General features: G+C 33.5%; 2 protein-coding genes across 3 annotated transcripts; both read left to right on the top strand.

Annotated features, from left to right (window-relative positions):
- The first annotated feature begins 378 nt into the window (after nucleotides 1-378).
- Nucleotides 379-4,750, top strand: LOC18048291 (acyl-CoA-binding domain-containing protein 1). Of its 2 annotated transcripts, none has more exons than XM_006441084.2 (6): nucleotides 379-1,096; nucleotides 1,889-1,994; nucleotides 2,143-2,243; nucleotides 3,264-3,355; nucleotides 3,631-3,728; nucleotides 4,334-4,750. In XM_006441084.2, the coding sequence occupies exons 1-6, from the start codon at nucleotides 585-587 to the stop codon at nucleotides 4,511-4,513; spliced, it is 1,089 nt and encodes a 362-aa protein (XP_006441147.1). In that variant the 5' UTR covers nucleotides 379-584; the 3' UTR covers nucleotides 4,514-4,750. The 2 variants fall into 2 exon arrangements, with proteins under 2 accessions (XP_006441147.1, XP_006441148.1); XM_006441085.2 differs by having other exon boundaries at nucleotides 2,140-2,243.
- A 757-nt stretch (nucleotides 4,751-5,507) lies between these two features.
- On the top strand, nucleotides 5,508-7,635 carry LOC18048290 (calumenin-B). Its single transcript, XM_024188494.1, has 6 exons — nucleotides 5,508-6,084; nucleotides 6,231-6,339; nucleotides 6,419-6,484; nucleotides 6,808-6,969; nucleotides 7,181-7,277; nucleotides 7,391-7,635. Exons 1-6 carry the CDS (start codon nucleotides 5,571-5,573, stop codon nucleotides 7,511-7,513), a joined length of 1,071 nt encoding a protein of 356 aa, XP_024044262.1. The 5' UTR covers nucleotides 5,508-5,570; the 3' UTR covers nucleotides 7,514-7,635.
- Nucleotides 7,636-14,803: the final 7,168 nt, after the last annotated feature.

The following is a 14,803-nucleotide window of genomic DNA, read 5'->3' as shown; positions in this document are numbered from 1 at the left end:
AACTAACAATGTACAAATATCTAATTAGAGTTAAAAAATTTAGATTTATCATTTAATCCCAACGTCCATGGACCATTCTATATTTCCATAAGAGTATTTTGATAACGGTCACAGAATACACATTAAAATCATATAAGAGTACCTTTAATTGACAAAATAATGAAAAAAAATAGTGTTAATATGGTAACACCAGTTACAACGACTACAATGGTAAATGTCATAAAATAATGTTATATATTTTAATTTTTTTTATTTTTAATAAATTATTTTAAATAATACGACATTCATCATTTAGTTAACAAAATAATACAATTTATTTATTTAAATTTTGTAAAAAAATTATCAAAATTGTATGTTATCTAAAATAAGAAATTTAGATTATCATTCAATAGATAGCTCATCATATAGCTGGCCGGGAGTGCGCTGTGTCCCCAACCTTTTCAAGTGTCTCTTTCTTTTCACGATCTCACAAATCAACCTCGGAAGCATCAATTTGCACCCAAGTTCAAAGGTTTTAGCCTTGTCTTCCATCCAAAATTTGTCTCATTTTCTAGGGTTAGGGTTTTCTTTCAGTTACAAAAGCCATGAGTGATTGGCAGCCTCTTCTGCAATCAATACTCATAGGCTTACTCTTCTCTTATCTTGTGGCTAAGTTAATCTCTGTGGTCCTTTCTTTCAAAGAAGAGAATCTCTCTATCACTCGCAGTAACAATAACAACTACAATGAACCAAAGCGGACTAAAGACGACGTCGTCGTCGCCGCCCCGAATCCGCGCGGGCCGGAGGCGGATTCGGGTCGGCCTCACGATACGGAGTCGATGATCGCGGAGCAAGGAAGCGTGAGGAACGAAGAGAGCTTGCCTTGCAGTGATGTTGACAGCGATGGTGACGATGATTGGGAGGGTGTCGAGTCTACGGAACTGGATGAGATGTTCAGTGCGGCCACCGCATTTGTGGCGGCCAGTGCTGCTGCCTCGTCGCAGAAGGTGTCCAATGATGTGCAGTTGCAGCTCTATGCGTTGTACAAGATTGCCACTGAAGGTCCCTGTAGTGCTCCCCAGCCTTCTGCGTTGAAAATGACCGCTCGGGCCAAGTGGTATCCTTCTTTTATTTGTTTAATTATTTTTCTTTTTTACAAAGATAATTCCTCAATTAATGACAATTGGGGGATTTTTTTTTCTTTCACTGTAGTGGCGTAGTGTATATGTTTTCACTGTGTTTCTAATTTGGGTCCGTTTTTATTTGCGGTGCTTCTGCTTAACCTGAAAGCACAACAGTTGAAGTGTTTTGGTAAATACTCATTTTTACTTGTTACGTCATGTTTACTGGGACACCCACTTACTTATAATAGACAGCTAGTGACTCCATTTCACAGTAGCACCTCATTTTCAAAGATACCCGTAGTCGTTGAGCTTACTTTTGTGATTGTTCTTGACAAGTTTATGCTCTCTTTTATTGTGGAGCCTATTGAATTTTCTGTTATCTATTTGAAAGTTGCTTTAATGGTAGAAGTAGTTGAAACTTATGGAAGTGACTTGGGAAGAATGCATTGGAGTTAAAGAACATTCTTATCGTTCAGCTAGGAACTTTAAGTGGCCAGATTGTATGTTTGCCTTAGTTGTTTCTGCATCTCTTGTCATTTTCTTAAGAATTATATCTAACCGTTTGCATTCATTATTAAAACAAAAAAATGGTAATTTAGAGTTCCTTGCTGAATTGTATGTGTTATATGACGACACATGCACATATTGTTCATGGGAAAGACAGATAGTCACAAGAGCGGCAGAACTTGATTTCATGAGTACGAATTTAGGGGTATGTGCTATGTGTCTGCTTTGAAGATCTTGTGGTTGAATGGTAAAGTATCTTTTTCTTTGTTGTTCTCTAGGCAAGCATGGCAGAAATTGGGTGCCATGCCTCCAGAAGAAGCAATGCAGAAATACATTGATATTGTTACAGAGCTGTATCCTACTTGGGCTGCTGGTTCATCTTTGGTGAGGTTTTAATCTTTTCATTTTACCATTGAGTTCTTTATTTTGCACTGCAACACATCTGCTTACTTATATTTTTTTTCGTTTTAATAAATTCCTTATTTTTTTTGTTTTAATAAATTCCTTTTTCTTTAACTGTGAATCTTAGAAGAGCAAACGTGGACAAGAAGATGCGGCAAGCACAGATTCCAAAGCACCAATGGGTCCTGTTTTCAGCTCTTTTGCGTATGAGGAGGAATCTGGAAATGATTTGTAAGGTTTTAATGTTAAATTCAACATTATTTTTTTCGAGAGAGTATATATATGGTCCTTTCTAGTTTCACTCTGGGCCTGCTTCTTTTTTCCGTAGGATTTCTGGTGGTGTTGGAATTGAAAGTCTTATCTCAACTGCAATTTTATAACTTTTCTTTTCTGCAGTTTTATGAAATTCGATGTCTCCTTCCCTCCTTTTTATGCTTGAATTGAACGATGAGCTGCCCATTCTTATTAAATTGAAGTGAAATTGCTAGATATTTGACTTAATTACTAAAGTACATGGTGACATAGATTTGGATTGGTCATGTCCTTTCTATGGACATAATATCTGGAGCAATATGTATGTTGTGAGTATCTGCATGAAGATTAAAAAATTGCTCTTTTCCTTTTCTTTTTTTAATTCCCTGAGAAGTTCAGTTAAACTTGCAATTTTGCTTTTAATTTCATTTCTGATACTTATGGCAATCGTGGTTTTTTATTTGGTTCCAGATGCTCTAATTATCTTCTTCCCATAAGTTCAATGCAAGCCTCCAATTGTGCAGCTTCTACTTTTCTATTAAGCCATTTAATTGTCATTTTCTGTTAGAATGCAAGGTTACTTGTATGAAATAGTTGTTACTTGGTCAATGTTTGCAATCTACCTTTTTCTTTCCACCTGTTTGATGTATAAGTGAACCTGTGGTTTTAGATGCCAGGCCACTTTATTTGGCATAGAGAATGTCTTTTTCTTCTACGCGCTGTGGTCTAAGTGAATCCATGGGGTGAGGAGGGCAGAGATTAGCCAGTCTATGTATGTCTTTATAGAGAGAGAAACAGAGAGTTCTGGTTATAAGGGAAAATGAAGAATCCTTGGAAATGCTAATTCCATACTTATTAAATAAGTTTAACAGTACTGTGAATTGCGTTAATATTATGGATTCCAGTTGTTTAATAACTCATTAATGTTGTTTAAATTTCTTTTCTCTTGACTGGAAACACTAAAATTAATGTCAATGCTAATGCTGCTTTCTTTTCCAGGAAAATGGATGCTATCCATGCCTTTGCTAGAGAAGGAGACATGGATAATCTGCTTAAATGTATTGAAAATGGTGTTTCTGTTAATTTGAGAGGTACTTAGTAATTTTCTCTTCTTTTTACATTTTCTGAATGGCAATGATGATGCTGATGTTGACAATGGTGATGATCTTTTAACATAACTCATGGAGATGCTGAGCAGATAATGCTGTTTAGGAAAAAGCAGCCCATCTGAGCTTTTTATTCACCTATTGAGTGAGCCAAGCACAAGCATAGTGTCTGAAATAGATTTTTTTCTGCCGACTTTTTGTTTATTCAAGCATCTCATGATTTATATTCCACATCAAATAGTTAATCTTTGAAATTGTAGATAGTGAGGGTCGTGCTCCATTGCATTGGGCTGTAGATCGTGGACACCTGAACATCTCTGAACTACTTGTTAGCAAGAATGCTGATGTAAACGCCAAGGTTTGTTGGTTTTTTTTTTTATATTTTTCTTAGATTTTTTTTTAAGAAAAAAACCATATTTTAGTGGTAAATGATCCTAAATATGAATCTAAATGTATATTTTCCTGTATCATTACATTTTTATTATTTGTTGTGGGCATTTATGAAGATCAGAGAATATGCACTCCTCCTGGCTTTCTGTAAGGGAAAGCTTATCGTCCCACTTTGGAATTTAACATAATGTTTATTTTATGACTTCTGAGACATTTAATTTGGTTGGTTAGAAGTTATATGATTGATATTTTCTTTCTTTAGTTTTCTATTGATCAGGTGATGATGAATGAAATAGATTAAATTGATGTTAATGCATGTTGATAAAACAGATTGTGCTAAATCTTTGGGTATGAAGATTCCTTAGATGTGGCCCTCTATTTGCCCGGCCTTAACCTTGTCCCGTAGTAGAATTACTATTTCTTAAAATAGTGGGTTAGGCTTTTCGGCAAGTTTTCAGATGCATAATTGGATTCCTAAATGATTTGATTGTCTTTCAACTATTATAATTGTTATAAAATTGACATTTTTGTTTTGGGAGAGTAAATGACACTCTTGTGTTTTTCGAATGCTAGGACAATGAAGGACAAACTCCATTGCATTATGCTGTTGTATGTGATAGGGAAGCCATTGCTCAGTTTCTTGTGAAGCAAAATGCAGATATAGGCATGAAGGATAATGATGGCAATTCTCCTTGTCATGTCTGTGAGTCGGACTGGCCATGGATGCTACATGCTGCTAAAGGGACTGACTGATGGTTTGTTACATTGGCTTAAGTATTTCTTGACAAATTCTGTGTGGTTGTACATGGCAGTATATAACCCTTTAACCTCTTCTAATCGTAATGTTATATTATTAATATAGGGTAATATTTTCTCTGCCCTGGTCCCCTGCTTTAGTTATTTCTTTTCCTCTGTTTGTTACAGTGAGAACACGCGGAATCAAAATTTATGGTGAAATGGCATATGTATGATTTTATCATTGCTTAATCAGATTCAGAGCTATTGATCACCATTTTGATGATGCCATATTGTGTCATTTTATCAATGATAGCAGCACTCATTGATTCATCAGAAGGGAAACCCGAGGACTGTGATTATATATGTGTGTGTGTACATACATATACATACATTTTCTATTTTGATGTGATTAATAATTATTCAATTAAGTAATTTAATCCCTTTACAAAGCATAGATGTTGTTCAATAACAAATGTGTAAATTCGTGTTAAGTGGGTAAACAGATGATGTTTGTGGTAATCCAGTTAAAATAGGCCATGTTATATTGAATAGCTCAATTACTAAACGGGTTAGCAGTTAGTAGAATATAGCAGGTAATTATGTGTTTTCTTACCTATTTATTAAACCGATTATAGGTCTTGTTTCATATTGAGGTTGTTTGATATTGAGGTGTTATGACTTAGAAACTAAATCTACGGCTATCATCAGTTGTCCAATAACAATATTGGGACCCTTATAATTCATGCTTTGCCTTTAAGTAATTCATGTTTAACCTTAACGTGCAATAGACATAGCTGATAGGTGATAGCCCTCAAAAATAAAATAAAATAAAATAAAAAGAGGGCAATCTTAAAGGAAGGTTGCCATTTATTAATGTGGCAAACACCAAGACCAAGCACTAAAGAAAGCAAACGCATGTACTGGGTACTTCATATGTGCCCCTAGCTTGTAACTGTCAATAACCGTTTTCCTCTCTATCCATATTATTCTGATTGATTGAGACCTAAGAGAAGGAAAATCAACTACTACTTCTTGATCGTTTTCTCATCCTCAACCTTTGTAATACTTGAAAATGTCGAAGGCGGTGGCTTACGCTCTTCTAACCACCGCCTTCGTTCTCTTCTTCGTTTTCTCCCCGATTCAGCCGCACGATCACAATGATCGTCTTGCTTTTATCGGTCGTCGCTTCGGATATCGATATTCGGTGCCAACTTTTGACCCTTTAGTGCTAAAAATGAACAGGGTAACCGAAGAAAAGAAATCAGGAAGCATTAAGACTCGTACTAATGCCAACGATTTGGAAAACGATTCTTATGACAACGAGGATTTTGAAGATGAGTATGATTTTTTCAGTGAAAACGGGAGATTAAATATAACCTCGAGGTTGATTTATTTGTTCCCGTTGATAGACAATGAACCAAAAGACGGAGTTTTGAGTTTGAATGAACTTGACAACTGGAATGTAGAACTAGCCGTCGATCGTTTGAGCTATACAACTCAGAAACAGATTGAATTAAGTGACAGGGATGGTGATGGAGAAATCTCTTTTTATGAGTATCTGCCTCAGTTTTCTAAACAAGATATTGGTAGGATACGTACGTAATTTTAGTTTTATTTTCTTTGCTAATTATTATTAACCTGTAGAACAATACGTATCATCATTAATTTTTTGTACGTATGATTTTAATTTATTTTCTAAATAAGTTTATATTTTATGAGAATGTGAAATAAGAAATAGAGAAAAATGGAATGGTTCACGGTCAAGCTGGGTGGTGGAAAGAGCAATTTGACAATGCAGATGTTGATAGCAATGGAGCTCTCAACTTCGATGAATTTTACAAGTAAATTATTATTATCATTATTATTATTATTACTACTAATTATTTTGTAATTTACTCTATTTTTTCAACTTTCTTTCAGTTTCTTGCACCCAGAAGATAGCAACAATACCGCAATTCAGAGATGGCTTTTGAGAGAAAAACTTGAGTAAGTTTTATATATGAATTTTTTTTTCTGTTTATATATATATATATATATATATATATATATATATATATATATATATATATATATATATATATATAAGCAGGAAAGTACAGGACAAGTTTAAATTAATTTTTTTAATTCATGTCTTTTCGAAGATTTGAATTTGAGTGATCAACTAAATAAAATTTTTGAAAATCACTTGGTTTGGGACAGCACAAATCCTAGTGTTTCTCTAATGTTTTTAAGCTCTGAAGCTCTGGGTTCCGGGAAAAAAAAATCTCTTGTATATACTTGTAAATGACTCTACATAAACGCATGAACAGGCGTATGGACGATGACAATGATGGGAAACTAAACTTAGATGAATTTCTAGAGAATACCTATCGTACCTACAAAAGTTATGCTGAATTTGAAGATGATGGTGATGGAACCGATTTTCCCTCAGCTGAAGAGACATTTGTTGAGCTTGACACAAACAAAGACAAGTAATTAATTTCCCTTTTAACCTTTATGCCTAATTCCCTTTGAAAATTTATTTTATATATAATTGTACATTGCACATAAAGGATCTATTTCCAAACTAGCTAGTTGTATATGCTCTAGTTTTCTTTATTCCATATATGACATTGGATGATTAGATGGCTTCCTCGCTGGCTGCATTAATTTCTCAAATTTTAATGTTAAAAATGACTGCAGATTGTTGGAAATTGAAGAATTGAAACCAATATTCAGTTATCTACACCCAGGAGAAATATCTTATGCCAAATATTATTCAAGGCATCTGATTCATGAGGTAATTAGTAACTCTTCCATTTTTCAAAAAGAATTTTTGAAACTAGTGATAACTTATTAAGTATGCAGCTAAAAATGATTCTCTCTTTCTTTCTTTCTTTTATAAAAATTCAGGCTGATGATAACAGAGATGGTAATTTAACACTTGATGAGATGCTCAATCACGAATATATATTCTACAACACAGTCTATAATGATGTAGATGATGATGATTATGATTTTCGCGATGAACTATGACCATATTGTTCGATTGATTTTATATATACGCACGTAGTCAAAGGAGTTTTGATTTCTCTCGCGCTTGTTCATTATGTGTAGATTATCAGAAGATACACATGTAATTAATGCAGGGTTTGGTTCTAAAGAGCAGCTGTACGTATTACTATTGATATATTTACAAAGGTTGAGATAGAAAATTAATTTGTAATCTAAAAAATGTGGCATTCACGTGATTCTCTTACAATTCATCATGTGAAAATGAGAAGCTTTGTAGTAGATAGTTGACAGAAAAGCAATATGTGTAGTAATACTACATTATATGTCATTCTTATTTTCTAAATTAGCTTGTGCTATTTAATGTGCATTTGTTAATTAATGATTGGAATGAGCTATAATTGGAATGAAGAATGAGAATTATAATAAATTGTTTACTTTAAATGTAAGAATCTAAATCGGAATGAGAAATATTATCATTAATTGTTTATTTTATCTTGAAATCGAGATGAATTCTTACAAATTATGAAAATTCCTTTAGTTAATTGTGGTTGATATTCATTATAATAATCGTAATTATTGTTGTTGTTGTTATTATTAATAACAATAATTACATGAATAAAAATAATAACAATAATATAATAACATTCTAATTGAGGATAGAAGAGGAATTATGAAATTTGGGTGGGGTAAAATAAGAAGTTTAAGGAATGGAAACTTGATTCTCAACTCTCTTTGATAATCGCATTCCCATTCTTTAATCCCAAAAATAAGTAAACTCCATATATTTCATTTACATTCTCACTTTTATTTTAACAAGTAAATAATATTAATTAGGCACTATACCTCTCTTCTATAGGCACTAGGGTTTCACCAAAATAACGAGTCTTAAAAAACTTGGATTCTTTTTAAATAAGAGTTTCTTTCCTCTTATAATTCACATGAATCTGAATAGGATTAAATCTGATCTTCTTACCTTACTTGACTCCTAAGAACTATCTAGAGCATTTAATGACTTCCTTTTTTAACCAACTTCTTGCTCTAAATAGATCTCGTGCGCGAATTATAGAATTCTACTATTAATTGAATTGCTAAAATAGACATCTAATTAAATTAGGAAACAAATATTCATAATAAATTAGAATCTCACTAAATTAAGAAATTAATAAATTAATCCATATTACAAGATATGCAATAAATAAACTTCCTATTTAACTAGACTTGCCATAAAATGCCAACTCTATAAATAATGGACTTATTTACCAATGAGAAGAAGGCTACCTTAAGGGGTAGAGTGAAAGCTTCTAACTATAAATTAAAAAAAAAAATGAATGAAAGGCTTTGCAAGCACAAAAAAAAAAAAAAAAAAAGTCTATCAATTGCAATGGTCAAAAATTGGAGATCAAGATGATAATATTAGTTTGACCAACGCTATATTTTATATTTAAGACTTTGACTATGAAAATTGATGAATTTTTGGGAAAAGGGTTTAGATTGAGTTGTTTGCACACACAAAAGCTTAAATTTCTCTAATCTTTACTTAATTGAGGCAATTAGAGTCTTGATTATATGAATTAATGCTTGTTGTGAAAAATTCTCAAACATTTTTTTTGTTCAATTTTATTATTAATGCATTTTTTTTAAAACAAAAAAAAAAATTCATGTTGCATGTGCATTCTCATTTTCTTACATAATGATATGTTTTTAAGTCTTAAGAGTCACATATTTTTTTTAACCAAAACTCAAAATTTTTTTTAACCAAAACTCAAAATTTTTTTTAAAGTGCATTGACAAGCTTTTCCCGTCATAACTGAGTATATTGCGATCTTTTGGTCATAACTTTGTCTACAGAACTCCAAATTTGATTCTGTAAAATCCTGTGAAAAGCTCATTCAATAAGTTTTCCAAAGGTATATAGATCACATTCTGATTATGTGTCATTCATTCCCAGTTTAATTTTGAAGTTCTCTATTCTGCACTGTATGTCTGTTTCGTAAAGTATCCTGCATGGGATTTCGTTTTGATATTTTCCTCTTTTGTTTCTGACTTGTTTGAATCGGTTTATGTTTAGTTACTGATCTGGAACGAAATCTATGATGATTCGTGCATTAAATTGGAATACAATCCGCTTTATTAATGTTTTTCTTATGTTAGTTGGATTTCCAAACCTTACTTGAACAAGTCAAGTTCTTCTATATAAGGCAGCCCTTAGATCCTTGTTCTGCATTCAAATTTGTGGCTTCTTTCTCCCTTCTTTCGGCTGGTCTAGATTTTGTTCGTTCTTCTTGTTTAAATTTTTTTTTCCTTGTTCTTAATATTCCTCTTCCATGGCTTCTAAGCTTAACATTGGTGAGAACTCCCATGCTAACTCTAATCCCAAGCGTCGTCCCACTCTTACACCCTACCTTTGTTCTGGTTGTGGACGACCTCATGAGATTCATATACTTGATGATGATGAGGATTTTGGTCCCAAATTTAGACAAATACCTCTTGAAGAATCCATGCATTGAAGTGACAGCGACTCCATGGAAAGTGATCATAGTGAAGATAGTTTTCACTTTGGCCCTTCCTCCTTTGACCCTAGGATCATCACCAATGCCGCCATTGTTCATGATGCCATTACCGACCACTAGCCGCCGCCACACGCACCCTCAAACGCCGTCACCAGTGGAGCTCCTCCTAGTTCTCTTCGTGATCTTCCTACTTTTGTTGCAGCCTCTGTTCGCTCTTCTTCTCCATTTGCCTCTTTTGCTCCTAATCTTGCCCATCTTGAGGCCACCATTTTGAAACAAGGGCAAGATATTGCTAATCTTTCTACTCGTTTGGCCACATTGCATGCAAAACTACTTCCCTTTTGTAATCTTTTGGCAAAAGAGGGGGAGTAATTTGTTTCAAGTCTTCAATTGCTCAATGCAATGAGTTAGGGGGAGTAGTATTTTCCATTCTAGGGAGAGATTTTATTCAAACGAGTAGAAAGATTAGGAATATCTTGCCCTTGTTTGAAAATGGTGGCCTCAAGATGGGCAAGATTAGGAGAAAAGAGGCAGATGGAGGAGAAGAACGAATAGAGGCTGCAATAAAAGTAGGAAGATCACGAAGAGTACTAGGAGGAGCTCCACTAGTGATGGCTCGTGAGGGCGCGTGTGGCGGCGGCTGGTGGTCGGTAATGGCAGCATGAACAATGGCGGCATTGGTGGTGATCCTAGGGTCAAAGGAGGAAGGGCCAGAGTGAAAACTATCTTCACTAGGATCACTTTCCATGGAGTCGCTGTCACTTGAATGCATGGATTCTTCAGGAGGTATTTGTCCAAATTTGGGACCAAAATCCTCATCATCATCATCAAGTCTATGAATCTCATGAGGTTGTCCACAACCAGAACAAAGGTAAGGTGTAAGAGTAGGATGACGCTTGGGATTAGAGTTAGCATGAGAGTTCTCACCAATGTTAAGCTTAGAAGCTATGGAAGAGGAATATTAAGAACAAGGAAAAAAAATTTAAACAAGAAGAACGAACAAAATCTAGACCAGCCGAAAGAAGGGAGAAAGAAGCCACAAATTTGAATGCAGAACAAGGATCTAAGGGCTGCCTTATATAGAAGAACTTGACTTGTTCAAGTAAGGTTTGGAAATCCAACTAACATAAGAAAAACATTAATAAAGCGGATTGTATTCCAATTTAATGCACGAATCATCATAGATTTCGTACCAGATCAGTAACTAAACATAAACCGATTCAAACAAGTCAGAAACAAAAGAGGAAAATATCAAAACGAAATCCCATGCAGGATACTTTACGAAACAGACATACAGTGCAGAATAGAGAACTTCAAAATTAAACTTGGAATGAATGACACATAATCAGAATGTGATCTAATACCTTTGGAAAACTTATTGAATGAGCTTTTCACAGGATTTTACAAAATCAAATTTGGAGTTCTGTAGACAAAGATAGGACCAAAAGATCGCAACATGCTTAGTTGTGACAGGAAAAGCTTGTCAATGCACTTTAAAAAAATTTTTGAGTTTTGGTTAAAAAAAATATGTGACTCTTAAGACTTAAAATCATATAATTATCTAAGAAAATGAGAATGCACATGCAACATGAATTTTTTTTGTTTTAAAAAAATGCATTAATAATGAAATTGAACAAAAAAAATGTTTGAGAATTTTTCACAACAAGCATTAATTCATATAATCAAGACTCTAATTACCTCAATTAAGTAAAGATTAGAGAAATTTAAGCTTGTGTTTGTGTGTGTGTGTGTGTGCAAACAACTCAATCTAAACCGTTTTCCCAAAAATTCATCAATTTTCACAGTCAAAGTCTTTAATATAAAACATAGAGTTAGTCAAACTAACATTATCATCTTGATTTCCAATTTTTGACCATTTCAATTGACAGACCTTTTTTTTTTTTTTTGCTTGCAAAGCCTTTCATTCATTTTTTTTTAAATCTACTGTCAGGAGCTTTCACTCTACCCTTTAAGGTAGTCTTCTTCTCATAGTAGTTCGTCATCTGTCATATTTGTGATACGCAGACTCAGGTTACTCAATGATAGCTTCACTCTTAAGAGTTATAGGTAGCTATTTCTGACCATAGTGTCTGCATATACTTGAGGTCTTATGACAAGATAAGAATCAAGGCAAATAATCATAACTCAAGTTAAATGTTCTCAACAAAGACAATGTCAATATCAAAACCTTGATTCAAAGTAGAGACTAAATTGTCATTTATGTGCTTTTGAAGAAAAGTTAAATAACTCTAATGAAAACTTATTCAAGACTTTCAAATCTTTAAAAAACATGAAAAATTGATTGTCGTCAAGAAAATGGAACACAAAAACAATGATTTAAAATTGAAATTTATAAATGCATGACATATATCTAATGCACAAATGCATGACATATATCTAATGCACAAATGCATGAAAAAAAAATTGAATTCAATGAAACACGCACCTAAAGCTTTCCTTAAATATTCAAATTGTTTGGAGTCTAAAGCTTTTGTGAAAATATCTGCAAGCTGTTTTTCTGTATCAATGTATTCTAAGGACATGGCCTTATTCTCATCTAAATCTCTAATGAAGTGATGATGAATGTCAATATGCTTAGTCCTAGAGTGTTGAACATGATTTTTAGAAATATTGATAGCACTCGTGTTATCACAAAATACAGTCAAAGTATCCTCAACCATACCATAATCTACAAGCATTTGTTTCATCCAGAGCAATTGGGTGCAACAACTTCCAGTTGCAACATATTCTGCTTCGGCCGTGGAAAGAGAAATTGAATTATGTTTCTTACTATGCCACGATACTAAGTTATTTCCAAGATAAAAGCATCCTCTAGTGATGCTTTTTCTATCATGAGCATTGTCAGCCCCATCAGCCACTATATCCTGCAAGACTTGAATTAGTGTCATTAGTGTACAAAACAAATTATTTGTTTGACAGCAGCTAAGTGTGATTCCTTTGGATTTGCTTGGTACCTAGCACATACACCAACACTGAAACATATATCTGGTCTACTTGCAGTCAAATAAAGTAAGCTACCAATCATGCTTCTGTAAATATTAGGATCAACACTAGAACCACTATCATCAACAGTCAACTTGGCATTAGTACTCATAGGGGTTCTCAAGTGTTTTGCAGAATCTAAACCAAACCTCTTGACTAAACTCTTTGCATACTTACTTTGATTAACAAAAATTCCATTCTCCATTTGTTTCACTTGCAAATCCCAAAAAGTAAGTCAATTCTCCCACCATGCTCATCTCAAATTTCCTTTTCATTTGACTCACAAATTCTTGCATATAATCAGAAGAAGTAGAACCAAACACTATATCATCAACATAGATTTGAACAACTAAAATCCACGAATTAAGTTGCTTAATAAATAATGTTTTATCTACTCCCCTTCGCTTATAGCTATTTTCAAGCAAATATTTTGTCAACCTTTCATACCAAGCTCGAGGAGCCTGCTTTAAACCATATAAAGCCTTTTTCAATTTGAAAACATGGTTTGGGATATGAGGATCTTCAAAACCTTTAGTTTGTTCAACATAAGCTTCTTCATTTAAGATGCCATTCAAAAAGGCACTCTTAACATCCATTTGAAATAATTTTAAGCCTATTAAACAAACAACTGCAAAAAGCAAACAAATAGATTCAATTCTAGCAACATGTGCAAAGGTTTCATCAAAGTCAACACCTTCAATTTGCGTGTAGCCTTGTACAACCAACCTATCTTTATTTCTCACTATGTTGCCAAATTCATCAGTTTTGTTCTTAAAAATTCATTTAGTTCCATACATCATTTCGCTCAAATTGTTCTAATTCTTCTTGCATAGTTTTGACCCAAAATTCATCAACTAAAGCTTCCTTAACATTCTTAGGTTCAATCAAAGATACAAAGCAAGTAAATCTTACCATATTTGCATACCTTTTCCTTGTGACCATTTGTTCATCAACATTACCTAGAATAAGCTCAGATGGGTGATTTTTCTTAACTCTTGATGATAGTTCCTTTCTGATTGGGTCTTGCAAGTCCATGATTGCCTGGAGTTTTGAAACTTTCTCCTTAATAGTCTCTAGTGTTTCCTTAGAGGTGTCTTCTTCAACAGGTTCATTTTCTTTCAAAGGAGGTTCACTAGACTAACCTTTCTCAATAACTCAAACTTCAGGAGTAGCTGTAACAAAATTTGGTGTTTTTAAAAGATTGGTTATCTCTTCCTTAATTGAGTAATCTGCAAAATCTTGATAATCATCAATAACAACATTTGCAGATTCAATAATATTTTGAGTTCTCATATTATAAACATGGAATGCTCTGCTATTATTGGAGTAACCAAAAAAACACCTTCATCACTTTTTGAATCAAATTTACCAAGATGTTCGCGATCATTCAATATAAAGCACATATTCCCAAAAATATGAAAGTAACCTAGATTAGGTTTTTTACCTTTTCATAACTCATAAGGAGTTTTTTAGTACATGGACGAAGATAAACACGATTAATGGTGTAGCCAGCAGTGTTAAGTGCTTCAGCCCATAATCTCTTTGAAAGTTTCTTAGAGTTTAACATCACTCGTGCCATTTCATGTAAGGTCTTATTTTTCGTTTCTATAACACCATTTTGTTCTAGAGTAATAGGTGAGGAAAATTCATGTGAAATTTCATGTAAATTACAATATTCTTCAAAATTGCAGTTTTCAAATTCTCTTCCATGATCACTCCTAATTCTGACAATATTGCAATTTTGTTCATTTTTAACCTTTTCACATAGTTTTCTGAACATATCAAATGTATCTGATTT

The sequence above is a fragment of the Citrus clementina genome, unplaced genomic scaffold, assembly GCF_000493195.1.
Source record: "Citrus clementina cultivar Clemenules unplaced genomic scaffold, Citrus_clementina_v1.0 scaffold_3, whole genome shotgun sequence".
NCBI lineage: Eukaryota > Viridiplantae > Streptophyta > Magnoliopsida > Sapindales > Rutaceae > Citrus > Citrus x clementina.
The sequence above is the reverse complement of the archived record's forward strand: the minus strand, read 5'-3'. Positions and strand labels throughout refer to the sequence as shown.